This window comes from Bombina bombina, chromosome 4 (genome assembly GCF_027579735.1).
Source record: "Bombina bombina isolate aBomBom1 chromosome 4, aBomBom1.pri, whole genome shotgun sequence".
Classification (NCBI taxonomy): Eukaryota; Metazoa; Chordata; class Amphibia; order Anura; family Bombinatoridae; genus Bombina; species Bombina bombina.
In genome coordinates, this window is record NC_069502.1 from 168,157,043 (window position 1) to 168,179,432 (window position 22,390).

The 22,390-nt window shown below is 35.9% G+C and overlaps 1 protein-coding gene across 4 annotated transcripts in view; it reads right to left on the reverse strand.

Annotated features, from left to right (window-relative positions):
* The window catches only part of HPCAL1 (hippocalcin like 1), a 564,761-nt gene that overhangs the window by 2,100 nt on the left and 540,271 nt on the right, over nucleotides 1-22,390 (reverse strand). For all 4 annotated transcript variants that reach the window (XM_053709690.1, XM_053709687.1, XM_053709689.1 and 1 more), the window contains one exon: nucleotides 14,411-14,516. In XM_053709690.1, coding sequence (XP_053565665.1) covers nucleotides 14,411-14,516 — 106 coding nt within the window. The remainder of the gene's footprint in view (nucleotides 1-14,410; nucleotides 14,517-22,390) is intronic.

Consider the following 22,390-nt stretch of genomic DNA (forward strand, 5'->3'; position numbering starts at 1 on the left):
TTACTCCTATTATCACATTTTCTTCATTCTCTTGGTATCTTTATTTGAAATGCAAGAATGTAAGTTTAGATGCCGGCCCATTTTTGGTGAACAACCTGGGTTGTCCTTGCTGATTGGTGGATAAATTCATCCAACAATAAAAAAGTGCTGTCCAGAGTCTGAACCACCAAAAAACCTTAGATGCCTTCTTTTTCAAATAAAGATAGCAATAGAACGAAGAAAAATTGATAATAGGAGTAAATTAGAAAGTTGCTTAAAATTGCATGCTCTATCTGAATCATGAAAGAAAAAAAATGGGTTCAGTGTCCTTTAAATTAAACATTTAAAATAAGATATGTTCCCTAAATATTTATTTTCTGGAAAAAAGTAAACAGAATATATACCATGACTTGTCATAGCATATTTATGTGTTAAAGTCCAGGGAAGATATCATAATTTATGTACTACTTAATAATAATAATAATAAAAATAATAATAATTATTATTATTATTATCATTATCTATCTGGAACAATACAAAATCACAAAACCTGAATCATTCTTGTAGCATAATTACTAAGATACCTGAAGGAGTTGGTCAACATTATGATTTCAAATTCTATTAAGCATCTTAATTTTCTCTGAGCCATTTCTAATATTTGAGTACCAGATGATAAAGGTCATTGAGTTTTGCAAAAAGCATAATTGTAAACAATATAGCTGCACATTTGTTTTTATAATTAAGTTTACATAAAGATCTTTAATAATATAAAGATAAACAAAAATATAATCAGGTTAAATACACTTCAGAAAAAAAAACAAAAAAAACTTCTATTTTGGATTTTTTTTTCTTTATTAAACCCAGCATTTAAACTCTCGATTACACGAGTATGTACAACAGTGTAAGGAATTCAGAACTTAACCCTTGCACTACTAAACATTTCACAGATTTTACCACTTGGAAGAATATTTAAAAATGAAACCTACAGTCCTCTAATTGTAAAGAAGGAATATCATTCAGTACATACTGTACATGTAAAACAAAGCATACATTGCAATAAATTACACTACACAAACAATACTTTACATGCTGTACATGAAAAACTGAATTTATATGTGTTTGACCAACCAAACAATAAGCAGCAATGGGTCGCATGATTCCTGTCTGTTAATAACAAGGTACCAAACCTTGTAAACAATACAAACGACTTTAAACAGTAGAGAGTACAAAGGGCTACAGACGGTGACCTTAATACCAGGGTTGACTTATATATCACATGGAAAGCACTTCAGATCTTTTAGTAGTTTCAGTTAACTTGCAAATAAGTCTATGAATAAAGCATGACGCTATGGTACACTGATGTGTCTTAATCACACATATATTAAATTAGTCACTTGAAAGGGTCACAAGGAAATGTGCATAATTGTCCTTTTACAATACCAGCTAGCGAAGGCTTACTTAGCCTGTTATGTTTCTTGATTGGGTCAAACATGATCTTAATATACAATCACCAGCCTATGTCCCATGGTGTGTGATCTACTATAAAACAACATGTTACAGACATATGATTACCAATCCTACCTTGAGGGACAGCAATCCTTCTACTGCTCACCAGAGATAAGCACAATTACAGGGGGGAACCTCATCTGTGACCTACAAGAGGACCACAGGAAACCACCTACTCCAAATGTTCTGATATAAAACTCTAGCAAACAGCCTTTTTGCTATACAGGAAAAGGAGCATCAGATCTTGTGGCTGGACTGCTATTAAATGTGTGCTCCGAGCAGGTGTTTTCTGGACCTGTAAAATTATGTGACGGAATCTACTAATAAGCCCCAAATCCTTAAACCTTCAAGAATGCCTGGAGTAAGCATAAGACTATGCTAAAACTAATTACGCTTATACTTACATAATACATGAAGACTTGCTGGGCCTATGGCTTTTATATGTCATCGTAATTAATGTAAACACTGGAGGAGGGACCACAGTTTATGGTTGTAGGATTAAAAGCATAGAGAATGTGACTTCCTCATCTTGGTGTAATCTATTGTTGGGACAATCTACTGATCTCCCACTACCAATATTACCTCCAGTGGTTCCCCATGGCTCTGAACCCATTTTAATGGAATACTGTCTCTGTTGCTTGCTTTACAGTTAACATTTTAGATTAATATTTATTTTAGAATACATTTAGCCGCCTAAGTCTTATCAGTCTTTAAAATACAGAAAATGTTATAATTCTATCTATATTTAAAGTAAGAATCTTTACTTTGATCAGAACTTTAGTTGTTTTGCCTTTGCTCATCAAGAGTGTTCATATCATGAACAAAAAAATGACTTGATCAATGCACTTAAAAAGAAACATTCAGATGGTAATGTTGCTATTAAACATGTATTAAAGGTCTCTGAGGACAGAAAAGCCATAAATGCATTCCATATTAGTACACTAATAATAGGGGGTGTTAATTTTTATAAAATAGCTTATGAACATTGCTTTGTGTCTATTAATGAGCTAAGAACAATGCTCCATGGAGAAGATATTATGCAAATTTGAAATTAAGATTCCATTATTAGTTGGCTTCAAAAGAACAGTTGAATAAGATATTGAAATCTCAAGAGTAATTTGGTCCAGATGTTGAGAATTGTGTCCTTGTTTAAACTAAAGATAAGTCATTTACCATTCAGGAGAACCTCGCTGCTAGGAAGTTATGTTGCTGGATACTGAGCAACAAGTCAAATGGAAGTGGGTAAGTCAATAAATATGATCAAGTAGCATCAAGCCTGCTTCTTCAAGACAACTCACCTCTGTTCTCAAATTTTATTAAGTATTAATGAAATGTATAAAAATGAAACTGTCATTAATATGCGTTTTTCACAGAGTTTAAGTATCCAAACAAATGTTAAAAATAATCAAGAAAGATTTAAAGATAATCCCCATTACTGAAGAATATTTTATTATATTATAAACCCTTGGGCCAAACGGACGTAGAACTACTTATTATAAAAAGTATGCACAGAGCTAATAAACCAAACTCCTAAAGATCCTAATAGATAGGCTATGTACCGCATGACGTAGTTCTATCGTACCATATAACATAGATCTATGTCTGACATGCTGGAAGCCCAAGCAGTTTCGGTTGTCAAGTGACAACCGAGACTTGCTGTTCCTGGGTTTTCAGCATCTGCCTTCATATGATAACAGAGTACGATTTTTGCTCGGTTACCATATCAAGGCAGAGCCAGATTATTACAGGCAGTGACATGGAGGGATAATGGAGGTGTCAACTAGGATAATACCTACATTACTATACTATAATCCTTATCAGATAGCCAATTAACTCCTTCACTGCTGGGAATTTCAGAAGTGTGGTGCGCAGCTGCAATTCGCAGCCTTCTAATTTCCAAAAAGCAGTGGAAAAGCCAAGCATGTCTGCTATTTACGAACAAAGGGGATACCAGAGAAGCCTTTACATTCATTTGTGTCATGATTGCACAAGCGGTATGTAAATAATTTCAGTGAGAAACCCAAACTTTTAAAAAAAGTGAACTATTTTTTTTTATACGATCGCATTTGGCGGGGTAATGATGCCTTGAAATATACCAAAATGGGCCTAGATTATTACCTTGGGTTATCTACTTAAAGAAATATAGTTTTGATATGTAAAAACAAACAAAAACAAGCCTCTATTTCTGTTTAAATTGAGTGATTGCAAAAATGCTAAAATATCTCCAGTATTTTGGGCAAGTTTTTCTCTGAAATTCCTGGTAACAAATGGGTTAAATGTTTTTTTTCCCCCTTACATTATCTGGGCAGTAAAACATTTTTGAATTCTGCAAATTAAAGGAAAAACACATTTCTATGCAAATTAACATTTTATTAGTGGTATAGGAGCAGTGCTTAATGGGGGGGGGGGGGGTGGAAAGTGGAGGATAAGATAAAACAAACACCATTTCCCCCTACACTTTCTTTAAAGGGACAGTACTTGAAAAATGTTATTGTTTAAAAAGATAGATAATCCATTTATTCCACATTCCTTGGTTTTGCATAAAAAACACTTATATTAATATACTTTTTACCTCTGTGATTACATTGCATCTGAGACTGCTCCCTTATCTCAGTCCTTTTGACAGCCTTGCATTTTAGCCAATCAGCGTTGACTCATATATAACTCCACGGGGTGAGCACAATGTTATCTATATAGCACACACAAACTAGCACTGTCTAACTGTGAAAAACTGTCAAAATGCACTGAGATAAGAGACAGCCTTCAAGGGCTTAGAAATTAGCATATGAGCCTACCTAGGTTTAGCTTTCAACAAAGAATACCAAGAGTACAAAGAAAACTTGATGATAAAAGTAAATTGGAAAGTTGTTAAAATGACATGCACTATCTGAATCATGAAAATGTGATTTTGACTTTACTGTCCCTTTAAGTCATACACAACTGTCTATCCAAAGCTACTCGTTGCCTGTACTGAAGTTATTTATTGTTGTTGAGATTTACAAATGAATGACATTTTAATAAAATAAAGCTAATCATTTCCAATCCTATAAGGTAATTAGCTACTTTTTTTTACTTTTAACCTAAATGAAAAACAAACCTACCAAAATTAATCACAATTCATGATGGGAAAATGAAATAGAGGTTTAGAGCTGTCATCAACTGTAGATCTTCACATAATAAATTAAAAAAAAACAGTAGTTGCACATCATGCCCTCTACTAAATGGCATGTCATTATCTTACAATAATAGCCCATTTCTATGGCAACAGGGAACTAAAAGAGGATAAATGGCAAAAAATATAATTACAGGAAAACTGCTCTCCTGTAGAGGTTTGTAATTATAATGCTATTTTCCCTAGTAAGAAACTATAACATTACCTTCCTGCTCTCCATGACTAGCTCATACTTAAAATGACTATTATGTCCAGTGCTTCAAAAAGCTCAGTTAAATGTAATCTTGGGAAAAAAATAAATAAAGGACAAAGGAACCTCACTGGCGTTAGATTCAAATGCCAAATCGCTAGGGACTTGGAATTGGTTTTCAACCCTTTGTACAATATTCACATAGAACATAATAATTAATTTGAGAGATGTAAAACACTACATTGGCAGGGGACAATACCATTTTTAAAGGGAAATAAAAAAAAACTTTCCAATTTACTTTCATTACCCATCCATAGTCTTCTGATGTGCACTCTTTCTGAGAAACCAGCTCTTACTGAGAATGTTATTGGCTGATGGCTGTCACATGATACATGGGACAGAGAAATGGAAGTAATCTTTGAAATTAGTCAGAAAAAAAAAATACTTCTCATTTGACATTTAAACTAAGTGTTAATGCATTGTCTTTTTATAAAGCATTTGTTGAATATACAATTATATTATTGTTTTTGTACCATGTTTGTGCCTTCGATGTGGATTTTTAATATAACGCCAAGGTGTAAATAAAAGAATGACTTTTAAAACCTTATCTAGCAGCCGGTGCTCCTTTCACTGTTTTTCTTTGTTGAATATACAAGCCTACTGTTTTTAATGTCCCTTTAAGTAAACCCAAAATTAATATGGCAGTTTCTGGTAATGTTAAACTCTGATTTTTTACACTCTTTCCAGTTCTTTTCCGATGTCTCAAGTATTGAATACAAAAAAACAACAACTTTCAAGTAAGAACAAAAGAGAAATACAAATTAACAAACTTTTGTTTAAGTTAAAGTTGAATGTTTTCTTTAAAATCTTAAGACTAAATCACAATCCAGAATCAAATTGAAGCTATCTACATAGCGACAACCTTGTCGTTGCAATGTGTGGCTCACGTGAAATCAAAATCATACCCAAATATTTTTATGGGGAGTTGCTATACCAAAGTAGTACAGTATCATTATTCTTTCCATCAGAGCAATGTGATGCATTTTGTTCCACATTAAAGGGACATAAAACAAGTTGGAATAGAGACAAAATATAATAATATGTACTTTAATTACTTTACATGCAAATTTATACTGCAGTGCCTCACCATTAACCCTTTCTTTTAAGTTTCTGAATTGTACAGCTCTAAATCCCCCCACACATTTCCTTATATGGCTGTATCTATATCTACCTTTGATTTGGTAGAATGCAGACCTGCACAGTCATTATCTGCTGGAGCATGCCTAGAAGCCATAAGCAACTGTGAAATACAATGCCTGTGTTTCTGAAGCTTAACATTGATAAGTGGGGTGGTGGATCAACTACTCCAGACAGCATAGCTATGTAAGTCATTTTGCTTATTTTTGAAAGTTATTTTAAAATACTTGCCAGCAATTTTTAACATTTTTTAATGCAAACGATTTTAACTTAAGTATGCCTTTTATGATATGCACAGATCTCATCACATTGTATGGCACTTTAATCTTGATAATCAGTAAGGAATCAATCAGAAGAGCTGGTGGTACCACAATTCCGACTGATTAATCAAAAACAAATCAGGATTGTCTCAAATCTTGGAAAAATAAAGAGAGAAATGGATATATCAGAGCACACAATGTAGCCACAAATTAAAGTACTGTATAGTGTATATGTGAGCTGGCTTGGAGCGAGCCAGGTATAATAAAATATAACTTTTAATAATGTATGTTAAAATAAAGATGGTGGAAAGTTCCACATATGAAGTGCAGAGTTAAAAGCAATTAAAAGGAAGGTTGAATGCTGAAATGCCCTGGTAACCACCTATTATGTGAGTTAATGATAGAGTCTGGCAAGGAGGCACTACAAAATGCTCGCGGATTGCACAAAAACTAAGCTATAAAGAGGATTGACCTCACACAACAATATATATCTGTCTAGTGCAATACTGGAGCAGTGTCAAACCTTGCCAGAGTCCCAATCTATATTATGTCAATTAGTATGGAGATTAGGAAAACTATCCGTGTTACGATACTGAGCTAATAGAGAGTGTAGCCCATATCACATACCGGACACACATAAACCCAGTAAAAGGTAACTATATATAACTCCTATTAGATACTAGAACTCAAATTGACCCACAAAGGCAAATATTTAAAGCATTCTAAGAGAGCGCCTGATGCGCATTTCGCCACGCTAGTGGCTTTATCAAAGGCTAACCAGACTCGCGCCAAACTCACGGTTAAAATAGTGCTGATAGCCAATCAGGAGTGAGTAATCATACACACCCCTGTGGTAATAGCCAATCGTTTATGACACATTTGATTCGGTAGTCAATCGTCACATGACTTCTTGGATAGTGACGTGTATCTGAAGGCGTGTAATTATTGACGCCTATGTAAACATTTGTTTCTTAGATACGGCTTAAAAATAAGTAAGTAAGTAGCTCTATTCTGGTTAAATATGTCAGTTTTCAGCTCCGCCGATAAACACTGTGCAATACCAGATCAGAAATGCACATTATTAAAATCTGTTATATAGCGAACGGCCCTATGTTAAGATTGCTGACATATAAGACCATCCAGTAATTTGGCGAGTTATTTTGGAGACCAATAGTTTGACACAGTCCATCACAATAATTCATTGATGTATCAATTATAGTGAGAGAATTTGGTATCACATATGGGGAAGAAAAAGAAAATGGAAAAGAAATGCAGGGTTATCGATTAGCCCATATGCTCCATATTAAGTGTATGTGTTAATACAAAATCGGATCAATATCATGCGAGAGTTAATATGCTATATGGATAGTTTTAGTCTTTAAAGATACATTAGTATATCAAAGATCTCTATCACATTCTCATACGCCATTGCACTAATATTAGCACCCATTAATACAGTATAGTATGTTATTACACTCAATAATAGGGATGCATATTCAAGCTTGATTATATATATATTCTCCCGGAATTCGTATAAATAATTTGTTATTCTAATATTGGATGAGTGGTCTGGTATCAAGTATTGGGTCCATAACAAATGAGTCTTATACAAATTTGGTCAGAGAGATACTGAAATATGCTATATTAGTAGTCTTCTATGAGTGATGTTATGTATATATATTATATATTATTATGTATCCATGTCTATACAACTGTGATGCCATTTCTGCTTATTACAGGTTAGACATATATCAGAAAATTTCTATGTTTGCGATATAAATTCAATTAATACTCTAATAGAAAATAATGTACACTTAAAAAGAAGAAGGTTTGTGTATGTTACGACGATAGATCTAGTATCAGAATTTTAGTTAGATGTTGCGAAAGGACATTGGTATATACATTTATTGTGTATCTGTCTACCGATTGAGTATAGGTTGGCTTATAGGGAATGCCAGTTATAAAATATTACTGGTAATCTATGGTAATTGCTCATCCATATGTTGGTCTTATAAAAACGAATTATAACCATCCTGTTCGTTTAGGCCTACTGGTGCCAGCGTGTTCAACCAAAATATCCAACGGCATTCTGCCTGGAGGAGCATGTTTTCAACATTCCCTGCTCTAATTCCAGGTTTGATTACTTGAAGTACAGACACTTTTAAATCTGGTTTTGTACCGTGATTCTTAGCATAATGTTTAGCTACTGGGGTCAGAGTTTTTCCCTTCTCTTGATCTTTAATGCAGTTCTTAATGCTATTCATATGTTCCCCTAGTCGTGTACGTAGTTCTCGAGTTGTTATGCCAATATACCTCTTTCCACACTTACATAGTAAGCAGTAAACCACATTTTTGGTTTTGCAGTTAGCAAATCCAAGCATCTGCTTTGTATCTCCAGTGCGAGTAGTAAACACTCTCTCATTGGATATGAATTTACAGAAGCTACAAGTGCCACACGTATATGTTCCACATACATATTTGTTGCATTTTCTCTTGGTAAAATGACTTTTGACCAACATATTTCCAATAGTTGGTGCTCTCCTCCAGCTGGTTTTAATTTTGTCTCCTATAAAGGTTGACAGGTCTGTGTCAGATTTTAGAATACCACTGTGTTTATTTAGGATATCAGTAATTCTATTATGATTGTTATTGTAAGTGGTTACAAATCTGACTTGGCTGTCCACAGTTTTGTTTTTCTTTTTTGGAATTAACAAAGATTCCCTAGGTGTTCTTTTTGCTCTTTGGTACGCTTACCGGATTATTTTACGGGTGTAGCCTCTGTTTTTTAGTCTTATTTTCAGTTCTTATTATTGTCTCAAATCTTTCATACATATGAAGGAATCCCAAAAAATTCCCCAAACTGAGGTGAAGAACCTATCGCTGCAGATTGAAATAATCTAAAATAAGAGGATTTTTCAGTTGGGCATTAGGCTGAAGGACATGTTTTGTGTTTTTCTTTTTAGTATACATGTATGATCATTTTAGGCGTTGTGGTTAGAGATTAGGGGGTTTGGGTTGCAAATTGTATAATTGAGGTTTAGATGTTAGGGGATCATGGTGGATGTGGTTCCTTGATACAGGAAAGTTTGCACAGCAGGGAATGAACATTGTATGATGCCTGGTGCTATACAATACAGGCCAGACTAAAGCTTATATCTTTATAGAATATTGTCACTACGCAATTACTTGAATTTGGAAACGTGGTGTACATAAGAGTGATGGTTTCCCACTTATATTGAGGAGAGAGCGCATTTTTTATATAGTGTTCACAATGAGAAGTTAATGCAAATTAATGATGAATATTATTTGCTTTTAAAGGAAAGCTTTTATCAAGACCAAACCCATTTATCTGTATGCTCCTTAGCATAACAACAATTTGCTGAACTTGCTAAGAAATCTAGCACACACAGAGGGAAGGGAGATGCGAGTTTGGTGAACATATGATCTATAGCCGCTGCTCTAGCGCCTTACTGTGATCATTAAACTGCTGGACACCAGTTACTACCTACAATGCAATGGTCTCCTCCTGTGTCTGCTGCTTATCTTCAGAGCTGTTTTTTAACCATTTACAAGTGCCAGGTGGTAAAGTTCTGCATTTTCATACTGGGTAGCACTATTTTTGAGCTCACAAATTCTACCGTCACGGGACAAATGTGGTAAACGTAATAGATCAGTTATGTTGTGGCTTTTATACAGCTGTATCATGCGCTTTAGGTTAGCTCACACAATACAGGGTGGAAGGTTTACATTGTTGCCGTTTTATGCACGGTATAAAAGCTACATGCCATATATAAAAATACCATAGGAATACTATAGATCAATGCAGCCATTGCAAAAAGCTCCCCCTCTGTATTCCGTATGCTAACCTGAAATGCACAATACAAGGTCAAAAAGCCAGCAATGTCACTGATCTGTGAATGTGCACTGCTTCTGTCACAGAGTGCAAGAATACCTGAGCTCCAAAATGGTGGCACCCACTGTAAAGATGCAGAACTCTACCATCTGGCTTCAGTAAGGGGATAAAGTAAGAGAAATGCTTTAAAGACTGCTGCAGACGCAGGAAGCAAAATAATAGCACAGAGAGTAGTAGTAACCATGCTCATTTATTAGTGTCCCTTTTAGAGGCAGACTTTATAAAACAATAATATTTCATATTTCCCAGATGCCCTAGTTATATACATTTTTTCCTTAACGGGTGGAAAATTGTATTCAAAGCACCTATTTAGAGCATGGTTTGATGAATCCTAGGGGCCATTGAGCCTAATAGGAGTTCTGTCCTGCTTCGCTCTATTAAAGGTCAGTCTAGTCAAAATTAAACTTTCATGAGTCACATAAGGCATGCAATTTTAAACAACTTTTCAATTTACTTTTAGCATCAAATTTGCTGTATCTTGGTACTCTTAGTTGAAAGCTAAACCTAAGTAGGCTCATATGCTAATTTCTAAGCCCTTGATGCCCGCCTCTTATCTCAATGCATTTGACAGTTTTTCACAACTAGAGATCATTGGTTCATGTGTGTCATATAGATAACATTCGGCTAGATTACGAGTTTTTGTCGGTAAGGCTGTGCGGGGCTAACAAGCCTTTTTTTCTTACCGCTCACGTAAGCCAACGCTGGTATTACAAGTTTTCTTCAAGACGGCGTTAGCCTCAGAAAAGTGAGCGTTGAGCAAAATTTAGCTCCACATCTCACTGTAATACCAGCGCTGCTTACGGTAGCGGTAAGCTGGCAAAACGTGCTTGTGCACGATTTCCCCATAGGAAACAATGGGGCTGAGCTGGCTGAAAAAAAAACTAACACCTGCAAAAAAGCAGCGTTCAGCTCCTAACGCAGCCCCATTGTTTCCTATGGGGAAATTAATTTTATGTCTGCACCTAACACCCTAACATGAACCCTGAGTCTAAACACCCCTAATCTTACACTTATTAACCCCTAATCTGCCGCCCCGCTATCGCTGACACCTACATTATATTATTAACCCCTAATCTGCCGCTCCGGACACCGCCGCCACCTACATTATACTTATGAACCCCTAATCTACTGCCCCCAACATCGCCGACACCTACATTATATTTATTAACCCCTAATCTGCCCCCCCAACGTCGCTGCAACTATGTTAAATTTATTAACCCCTAATCTGCCGCCGCCAACGTCACCGCCACTATAATAAATTTATTAACCCCTAAACCTAAGTCTAACCCTAACCCTAACACCCCTTAACTTAAATATAATTTAAATACATCTAAATAAATTTACTACAATTAAATAAATTATTCCTATTTAAAACTAAATACTTACCTATAAAATAAACCCTAAGCTAGCTACAATATAACTAATAGTTACATTGTAGCTATTTTAGGATTTATATTTATTTTACAGGCAACTTTGTATTTATTTTAACTAGGTACAATAGTTATTAAATAGTTATTAACTATTTAATAACTTCCTAGTTAAAATAAATACAAATTTACCTGTAAAATAAACCCTAACCTAAGTTACAATTACACCTAACACTACACTATAATTAAACTAATTACCTAAACTACCTACAATTAATTACAATTAAATTAAATAAACTAAATTACGAAAAAAACAAACACTAAATTACAGAAAATAAAAAAAGAAATACAAGAATTTTAAACTAATTACACCTAATCTAATCCCCCTAATAAAATAAAAAGCCCCCCAAAATAATAAAATTCCCTACCCTATACTAAATTACAAATAACCCTTAAAAGGCTTTGGCATTGCCCCAAAGTAATCAGCTCTTTCACCTGTAAAAAAAAAATACAATACCCCCCAACATTAAAACCCACCACCCACACACCCAACCCTACTCTAAAACCCACCCAATCACCCTACCTTGAGACGTCTTCACCCAGCCGGGCACAAGTGGTCCTCCAGAGGGGCAGAAGTCCTCATCCTACCAGGCCAGAAGAGGACCTCCAGACCGGCAGAAGACTTCATTAAGGCAGCATCTTCTATCTTCATCCTCCCGGAGCGGGTCCATCTTCAAGACATCCGACGCGGAGCATCCTCTTCATCCGACGGCCGACGACTGAATGACTGGTCATTTAAGTGACGTCATCCAAGATGGCGTCTCTTGAATTCCGATTGGTTGATAGAATCCTATCAGCCAATCAGAATTAAGGTAGGAAAAATCCTATTGGCTGATGCAACCAGCCAATAGGATTGAAGTTCAATCCGATTGGCTGATCCAATCAGCCAATAGGATTGAGCTTGCATTCTATTGGCTGTTCCAATCAGCCAATAGAATGCAAGGTAAATCCTATAGGCTGATTGCATCAGCCAATAGGATTTTTCCTACCTTAATTCTGATTGGCTGATAGTCTCAAGGTAGGGTGATCTTCAAGGGGGTAGTGTTAGGTTTTTTAAGGGGGGATTGGGTGGGTTTTAGAGTAGGGTTGAGTGTGTGGGTGGTGGGTTTTAATGTTGGGGGGGTATTGTATTTTTTTTTACAGGTGAAAGAGCTGATTACTTTGCGGCAATGCCCCGCAAAAGGCCCTTTTAAGGGCTATTTGTAATTTAGTATAGGGTAGGGAATTTTATTATTTTGGGGGGCTTTTTTATTTATTAGGGGGATTAGATTAGGTGTAATTAGTTTAAAATTCTTGTAATTCTTTTTTTATTTTCTGTAATTTAGTGTTTTTTTTCCGTAATTTAGTTTATTTAATTTAAATGTAATTTATTGTAGGTAGTTTAGGTAATTAGTTTAATTATAATGTAGTGTAAGGTGCAATTGTAACTTAGGTTAGGGTTTATTTTACAGGTACTTTTTTACTTATTTTAGCTAGGTAGTTATTAAATAGTTAATAACTATTTAATAACTATTGTACCTAGTTAAAATAAATACACAGTTGCCTGTAAAATAAAAGTAAACCCTAAGACGGCTACAATGTAATTATTAATTATATTGTAGCTATCTTAGGGTTTATTTTATAGGTAAGTATTTAGTTTTAAATAGGATTAATTTATTTAATTGTAGTAATTTAATTTCGTTTTATTTAAATTATATTTAAGTTAGGGGGCTTAGGGTTAGATTTAGGGGATAATAAATTTAATATAGTAGCGGTGACGTTGGGGGCGGCAGATTAGGGGTTAATAAATGTAGGTAGGTGTCGGCGATGTTAGGGACGGCAGATTAGGGGTTAATAAAATTTAACTAGTGTTTGCAAGGCGGGAGTGTGGCGGTTTAGGGGTTAATACATTTATTAAAGTGGCAGCGATGTCCGGTCGGCAGATTAGGGGTTAAACATTTTAGTTAAGTGTTAGCGATGTGGGGGGGGGGGCTCGGTTTAGGGGTTAATAGGTAGTTTATGGGTGTTAGTGTACGTTTTAGCACTTTAGTTAAGAGTTTTATGTTACGGCGTTAGCCCATAAAACTCTTAACTACTGACTTTTAAATGCGATAGGAGTCTTGACAGGAGAGGGTCCACCGCTCACTTTTTCAGGCGATCATAATACCGGCGTTAGGAAAATCCCATTAAAAAGATAGGATACGCAATTGACGTAAAGGGATTTGCAATATGCGAAAATCACGGAAAAAAAGTGAGCGGTAGACCCTCTCCTGCCTGACTCGTAATACCAGTGGGCGTTAAAAAGCAGCTTTTTAAGGCTAACGCAAGACTCGTAATCTAGCCGATTGTGTTTACTCTCATGGAGTTGCTTATGAGAGGGCACAAATTGGCTTAAACGCAAGTGTGTCAAAAGAACTGAAATAAGGGGGTCATAATTTCACTGTGGACCACTCATCTCTGTTAAGGCATGTACAAATACCACCCTTGAACCATGTAGATTGTCCTGGGCATTGCACCCTTTCTGGTGCCAGAAGAAGAAAAAAAAAGAGCTGGTCTAGTGAATTAAATTAAATAAATTTGTAATTAAATAAAAGGATAACCCTGTTCTGTTAAACCATAGAAGCATTAAATGATTTCAGAGAATGCTCCTGTTGCCTTTTTCTGTATAAGACGCACAATATATGCAGATACCATTGCACTGTGCTCTTTTCCTCAATACAAATGTATCTGTTAAACCCATAGTAAAAATGTAAACAGTAAAACAGAGTAGATACACCGTAACCGTACCGTCATTATTTGTATCCATCTGTTTGAAAATTTTATCTGTTCGCTTTTCTGGAGTAGATTCATCTTCTGGCATTTTCATCACAGATGAAACCATTTTGTATATTGCCTGAAGGAAAAAAAATAAACAAGAGACCAATATAAGTGCATAGAAGAAACACAGAAAAAGTAAGTTTTCACACTCTTTTTAAATAAACAAATTGGCAAATATTACAAGTGGCGTGCTAATTTTTCATCGCTCTTGAGATTACCTCTGGTATTAACAGTTGAAAGTAAAACGTTAGCGCGCAAGCAAAAGACTCAGGTACGCTAAATTCAGTATTTCAGATACCACAACCGTAGTAACTCCTACTCCCCTTAGACTACTAAGGGGCGCGCTAAAGAAAGCATTTCCTATTTATCGCTAACGTGCTAACCCAACACTGTGCTTGATCAACTGCGCTAAAACCGAAGAAGGTGTGTTAGGAATACTTTAAATTCCTATGTTCTTCACTTAGGCTAAATTATTCTTTTCATTTTTAAATATATATTTTTTTTTTGCAAAATACATATTCATACTTATATATCTATATATCTATATATATATATATATATATATATATATATATATATATATATATATATATATATATATATATATATACACACATACATACATACATACATACAGTATATATATATATATATATATATATATATATATATATATACACACACACACACACACACACATATATATATATATATATAAGCAAAGAGTCAGGTGCACTCTCACAAACAGTTCATCCAATGCCAGGGTGCTAGAAAAGGAGTAGAATATGGTAAGCAGTTGACAGCACTATCTGGTCTTGATAATCAAATAGATTTATTTAGTGACCTTTCAGGGAATACTCCCCTTCATCAGACCAATATTACATTCAGTTAAACAAACATTTATACCCTCACATAGGGCCCTCCCCCTGTGAAAAAAACGCCAAAAACTGTTGCTATGACAACCAGGTTTTGGTAAACAAACCCAGAATGCTATACATAATACAGTGAAAAAAACAAGCAATATAAACATGCTGTGGCTCATACTCATTTACGGGAGGCTATAACAGCAGAAATATAACATAATTAAACATAGAGAAGCATATTAGAGAGTCCAGGGTTGCATGTCAGATAAATCTACTGTGTTAATTAGCTACGATACAGAAACATTACACACATGTATGCGGTTGACAAATATCATTAATCCTAAATCATCATACTAGCACAATGTTGCAACAATATCCAAAACCCACAGCCTAGATAAGACAAAAAAGTAACAGATAAACTAGCTACTGGGGTATAATGCAACATCAACACTGTGTGCCACGTATCATCCATACTGCATAGGACCTGACATTCATTTAACCGGGTATACTGGGGCTAATGAAGAAAAATGCTGCTAAATACCGTGAGAAACAGAACTGTAAATATCACCCCCAAACGTCAATTAATGATCTCAGTCAAGTCAGAAGTGCATGCAGCAGCGATCAGGTCTACAGCTGTAATAGTGATTCGTACCTTGTTTGAGCGTTGCGCTAGACTGTCACAGGGTGATCAAAATAACAAGCAGTCCATCCTAAGTGTCTGCACTCCAGATCCGTCATCAGCCTACCGGTAACACATTGGGGGAACAGGGGCCGCTAAGTAGTATCAATCGGCCGTATCTATCTGCGCATGCGTATCGTAAAGAGGGAGACATCCCCTACTCAGATCTAAAACCATCAGATAGGTGGAGAGGGACAAGCTCCTATGACACACAAGGATCGCCGGAGCCTGGCCAGAAATAGGTGGCTGTACGGGGCAAGTAAGAGGCAATGTTAAACCTCTGAGGGGTAATTAAAAGTCACAAGCTGCCACAAACTGACTGTCAGTCTAAAACAGACTACAATGTACATACCTCAATACAAAGGGGACCTTGGGGTGGAGCGGACATGAAGGAGCTCCTAAGACAGAGGACAGAGTCCCGAGTACCAATCTATAGAGGTGGGGATCAGTCGGGCCAAGTGCAAACTAGACTCTATGGACATATGTAAAAGGTGCCCAATATATTGCAAGAGGAAGTAGCATACTCAGTGAAGCTGGGGCACTCAGGGCCCTAAGACAGAGGTGACCCTGCCAGGTTTTTTCACAGGGGGAGGGCCCTATGTGAGGGTATAAATGTTTGTTTCACTGAATGTAATATTGGTCTGATAAAGGGGAGTATTCCCCGAAACATCACTAAATAAATCTATTTGATTATCAAGACCAGAGAGTGCTGTCAACTGCTTGCCACACACACACACACACACACACACATATACATATATATATATATATATATATATATATATATATATATATATATATATATATATATATATATATATATATATATATAAAGAACATTTTTTTCTATGTATTTATATTCAAAACACATTACAATATATTAAAAATGATATTGCATATTTCAAGGTATTTGACTGGGAATGGCTCAAATATAAGAATATATTTGACTTTCCATTCCCTTTAATATTATAAGTAGCTGTTAAATTAGGGACATGGAAGTCAAAATTAAACCTCCAAGATTAATGTTATATTGAAAACAATGAATCAGTAATTATTATTGTAAAAAAAATCCTTTTTTTTATATGTTTTTATTGAGGTTTTAAGAAAGATTACAGACAATCGTAGGAAAAACATGATAAAGACATACAAGAAAATAATACTCAGGACAAAAAGCAGTGTCTGTAAAGTGTATAAAACATACCTAAATTAAACCTCGTTTTTACATTTTAGGACAGAAGGCCACTCTTGGACATTTGCATTTTCGTGTGACATAGAGAAGGGGGACTAATAAATCTTGAAGGCCACTCTTGGGCCATGATGATAATGCAACATTCTCAACTTTTTAGTAAACAAGATAATAACAATGACAGTAAGAGTACCATACCTTGCAGAGTTAACAATATTATGTAAAGGTCAAGTTATATAGGACACTTCAACAGAATAGATAATTAAAACAAAGATTTAAGTTATATATATGTAGGCTCCATGGAGCGTGTAAATCACTAGATAAATAGCTTTATAATATATAATTCTAGGCTTGTCCCTGGCATTTAACTATGTATGCAACATAACATGGATAGTGAAGTACCTATACTTAAAATATATAGAAGGAATTTGAAATATAAAAAATATGAGAGCACTTGCTCTGTATTACATTTTGGCATAGTTCTGTATCCAGGGGTGTGGGCAACCTTGGGACATTAATAGCCTCACATATAAATAAATATATAATACAGAAATGAACTCTAAAGCCAACACAAAAAATATATAGGACTGTATCGCATAACAAGTTAAAGGTGAACATATAATACTGGGTCACTGCCAACTAAGTGCTAAGGATTCTGTCTCTGATAGCATAAGGATATAAACATAAGGCCCCTTCTAGACAGCGCAAAACATTGTTCCATAGAGGCTGACTACCATAGATAGAGGCCTACTGCTATTTCTTATTTGGCCTAAGGATATACTGTGTGGAAAGGTTGCCTATATAGTACCTATTCAGCTGTGTATGGGAAATTATTTTATATTAAGAGGGAGTATATCTGATGGGTGTAGAGCCTGACCTAATTTACAGAGATAGGCTCAACTTCCTGTTGGCTAGTTAAAGGGACATGAAACCTCAAAATTTTTCTTTCACGAGTCAGACAGAACATGCGTTTTAAAGCAACTTTCTAATTTACTACAATTTTAAACTTTCTTCGTTTTCTTGATATCTTTAGTTGAAAAAAGCTCAGGAGTGTGTCTGGAGCACATTAGGGCAGCAGTTTTGCAAGAATGCACTATTTCCTGTAATGTAGTGCTCCAGACACCTACCTAGGTATCTCTTCAACAAAGACTAGCATGGGAACAAAGACAATTTGTCAATAGAATTAAACTGGAAACTTTGTTAAAAAATTGTATGCTCTGTCACAAAAGAATATTTCTGGATTTCATATCCCTTTAAGAACAGTTTGAGAAAGAGGTCTGAAATTGATTAATCTGACTTATCTTTTAGCAAGGTGTTTTCATTATACTATTCTCACGATATCACATGAGTCGCTGGATCCAAAAGGTAAGATTAAAAATATAATCTTGCTTGTTAATATCCTTAGCAGTTTGAAAAAATGCAAAATGGCAAACCTTTGAGGAAAAGATACGTTGTCAATCTTAATATTTGGATAGAATGACAGAACAATCATCAGAGAGCCCTTCTTGATACAAGAGTCAAAATTAGGGTAAAAAAGTTGAACTTATAGCTTTGAGCTATGGACAATATCACAAGCTATGGACAATATCACAAGCTATAGACAATATCACAAGCTATGGACAATATCACAAGATATGGACAATATCACAAGCTATGGACAATATCACAAGCTATGGACAATATCACAAGCTATGGACAATATCACAAGCTATGGACAATATCACAAGCTATGGACAATATCACAAGCTATGGACAATATCACAAGCTATAGACAATATCACAAGCTATAGACAATATCACAAGCTATGGACAATATCACAAGCTATGGACAATATCACAAGCTATGGACAATATCACAAGCTATAGACAATATCACAAGCTATGGACAATATCACAAGCTATGGACAATATCACAAGCTATGGACAATATCACAAGCGATGGACAATATCACAAGCTATGGACAATATCACAAGCTATGGACAATATCACAAGCTATAGACAATATCACAAGCTATAGACAATATCACAAGCTATGGACAATATCACAAGCTATGGACAATATCACAAGCTATGGACAATATCACAAGCTATAGACAATATCACAAGCTATGGACAATATCACAAGCTATGGACAATATCACAAGCTATGGACAATATCACAAGCGATGGACAATATCACAAGCTATGGACAATATCACAAGCTATGGACAATATCACAAGCTATGGACAATATCACAAGCTATGGACAATATCACAAGCTATGGACAATATCACAAGCAAAACTGTAAAGCTGGAAAGCTAAACATCTGAAGTTAAAAAATATTTAAAGTGATGGTAAACTTCAGACTATAAGAATGTTGCAATCAAAAATATATTAGTTTGCAAGTAAAACCACATAATTATTTTTTTTAAAAAGTGTATAAATATTTTATAATAAAAGATTTATAATCGTAATTGATATTGTCTGTTCCTCCGCCCCCTTCATTTCCTCTTTTGGCTGGGCTGTAATGTATAGAGCAGGGAAATCCACTCTCTACATAGGTTTTCTAAGGGCTTTAAAGGGGCTGGACTTCAAGATTGTCAAATGACACACACACTGATTGGATGTTCACTAGAATAGTCATAAAAAAATAAATCATCCAAGTGGGCCTGCATAACATTGCAATAGAAGCATTACTATATGCACTAATTTAATCCTTTCACAGATAGATTACAAACAAAAAAAGGTACACATATACTTTATTAATGGCAAAGATTAAATATATGGCATTTGATTAGTTAAGGTTTACCATCACTTTAAGAAATAATCACAATGAGAAATGGGAGCAATTTCCCTCTTGTGTCTTGAAGATTATTAACCCCTTAATGACAACTGACGTACCAGGTACGTCCTGCAAAAACTGACAATTAGTGACAATGGACGTACCTGGTACGTCAGTTGTCTAAGAGAGTGCTGGAAGCGATCGCAATCGCTTCCAGCAGCTCTCAGGGTATTGCAGTGATGCCTCGATATTGAGGCATCCTGCAATACCCTTTAAAAAGCATCCGATGCAGAGAGAGCCACTCTGTGCCGTTGGTGGGTGGGTGGAGCTTACAAGGGAGGCGGGTGGGCGGCCCATCGCTCCCCGGCATCCGGTTCCTTCAAGTGCTTCGTGCACGCCGGATGCTGGGAGCGTGCGGAGGGGGGGCCTGCGGGCGCGCGCGCGTGCATGTGTGTGTGTGTGCGCGCGCGCGCGCAGCAACCACTGCCACCAATGAGTAATGAGAAGAGAGAGGGGGGCAGAAAACGTTTTTTTTTTTTTTAAATAATAGGATCTGCTAGGGTAGGGGGATGGGGTTAGGTGGGGGGGCAGCTACACTACAGAAAACCGCTGTTTAAGAAAAAAAAAACAAAAAAACATAATTTATGTAAGAACTTACCTGATAAATTCATTTCTTTCATATTAGCAAGAGTCCATGAGCTAGTGAAGTATGGGATATACATTCCTACCAGGAGGGGCAAAGTTTCCCAAACCTCAAAATGCCTATAAATACACCCCTCACCACACCCACAAATCAGTTTAACGCATAGCCAAGAAGTGGGGTGATAAGAAAAAAGTGCGAAAGCATAAAAAAATAAGGAATTGGAATAATTGTGCTTTATACAAAAAAATTATAACCACCACAAAAAGGGTGGGCCTCATGGACTCTTGCTAATATGAAAGAAATGAATTTATCAGGTAAGTTCTTACATAAATTATGTTTTCTTTCATGTAATTAGCAAGAGTCCATGAGCTAGTGACGTATCGGATAATGACTACCCAAGATGTGGATCTTCCACGCAAGAGTCACTAGAGAGGGAGGGATAAAATAAAGACAGCCAATTCCGCTGAAAATAATCCACACCCAAAACAAAGTTTAAATCTTATAATGAAAAAACTGAAATTATAAGCAGAAGAATCAAACTGAAACAGCTGCCTGAAGTACTTTTCTACCAAAAACTGTTTCAGAAGAAGAAAACACATCAAAATGGTAGAATTTAGTAAAAGTATGCAAAGAAGACCAAGTTGCTGCTTTGCAAATCTGATCAACCGAAGCTTCATTCCTAAACGCCCAGGAAGTAGAAACTGACCTAGTAGAATGAGCTGTAATCCTTTGAGGCGGAGTTTTACCCGACTCGACATAAGCATGATGAATCAAAGACTTTAACCAAGACGCCAAAGAAATGGCAGAGGCCTTCTGACCTTTCCTAGAACCGGAAAAGATAACAAATAGACTAGAAGTCTTTCGGAAATTTTTAGTAGCTTCAACATAATATTTCAAAGCTCTAACTACATCCAAAGAATGCAACGATCTTTCCTTAGAATTCTTAGGATTAGGAAACAATGAAGGAACCACAATTTCTCTACTAATGTTGTTAGAATTCACAACCTTAGGTAAAAATTTAAAAGAAGTTCACAACACCGCCTTATCCTGATGAAAAATCAGAAAAGGAGACTCACAAGAAAGAGCAGATAATTCAGAAACTCTTCTAGCAGAAGAGATGGCCAAAAGAAACAAAACTTTCCAAGAAAGTAATTTAATGTCCAGCGAATGCATAGGTTCAAACGGAGGAGCTTGAAGAGCCCCCAGAACCAAATTCAAACTCCAAGGAGGAGAAATTGACTTAATAACAGGTTTTATACGAACCAAAGCCTGTACAAAACAATGAATATCAGGAAGACTAGCAATCTTTCTGTGGAAAAGAACAGAAAGAGCAGAGATTTGTCCTTTCAAGGAACTTGCAGACAAACCTTTATCCAAACCATCCTGAAGAAACTGTAAAATTCTAGGAATTCTAAAAGAATGCCAAGAAAAATGATGAGAAGAACACCAAGAAATGTAAATCTTCCAGACTCGATAATATATCTTCCTAGATACAGATTTACGAGCCTGTAACATAGTATTAATTACTGAGTCAGAGAAACCTCTATGACTGAGAATCAAGCGTTCAATCTCCATACCTTCAAATTTAAGGATTTGAGATCCTGATGGAAAAAAGGACCTTGTGATAGAAGGTCTGGTCTTAATGGAAGAGTCCACGGTTGGCAAGTGGCCATCCGGACAAGATCCGCATACCAAAACCTGTGAGGCCATGCTGGAGCCACCAGCAGAACAAACGAGCACTCCTTTAGAATCTTGGAAATCACTCTTGGAAGGAGAACTAGAGGCGGAAAGATATAGGCAGGATGATACTTCCAAG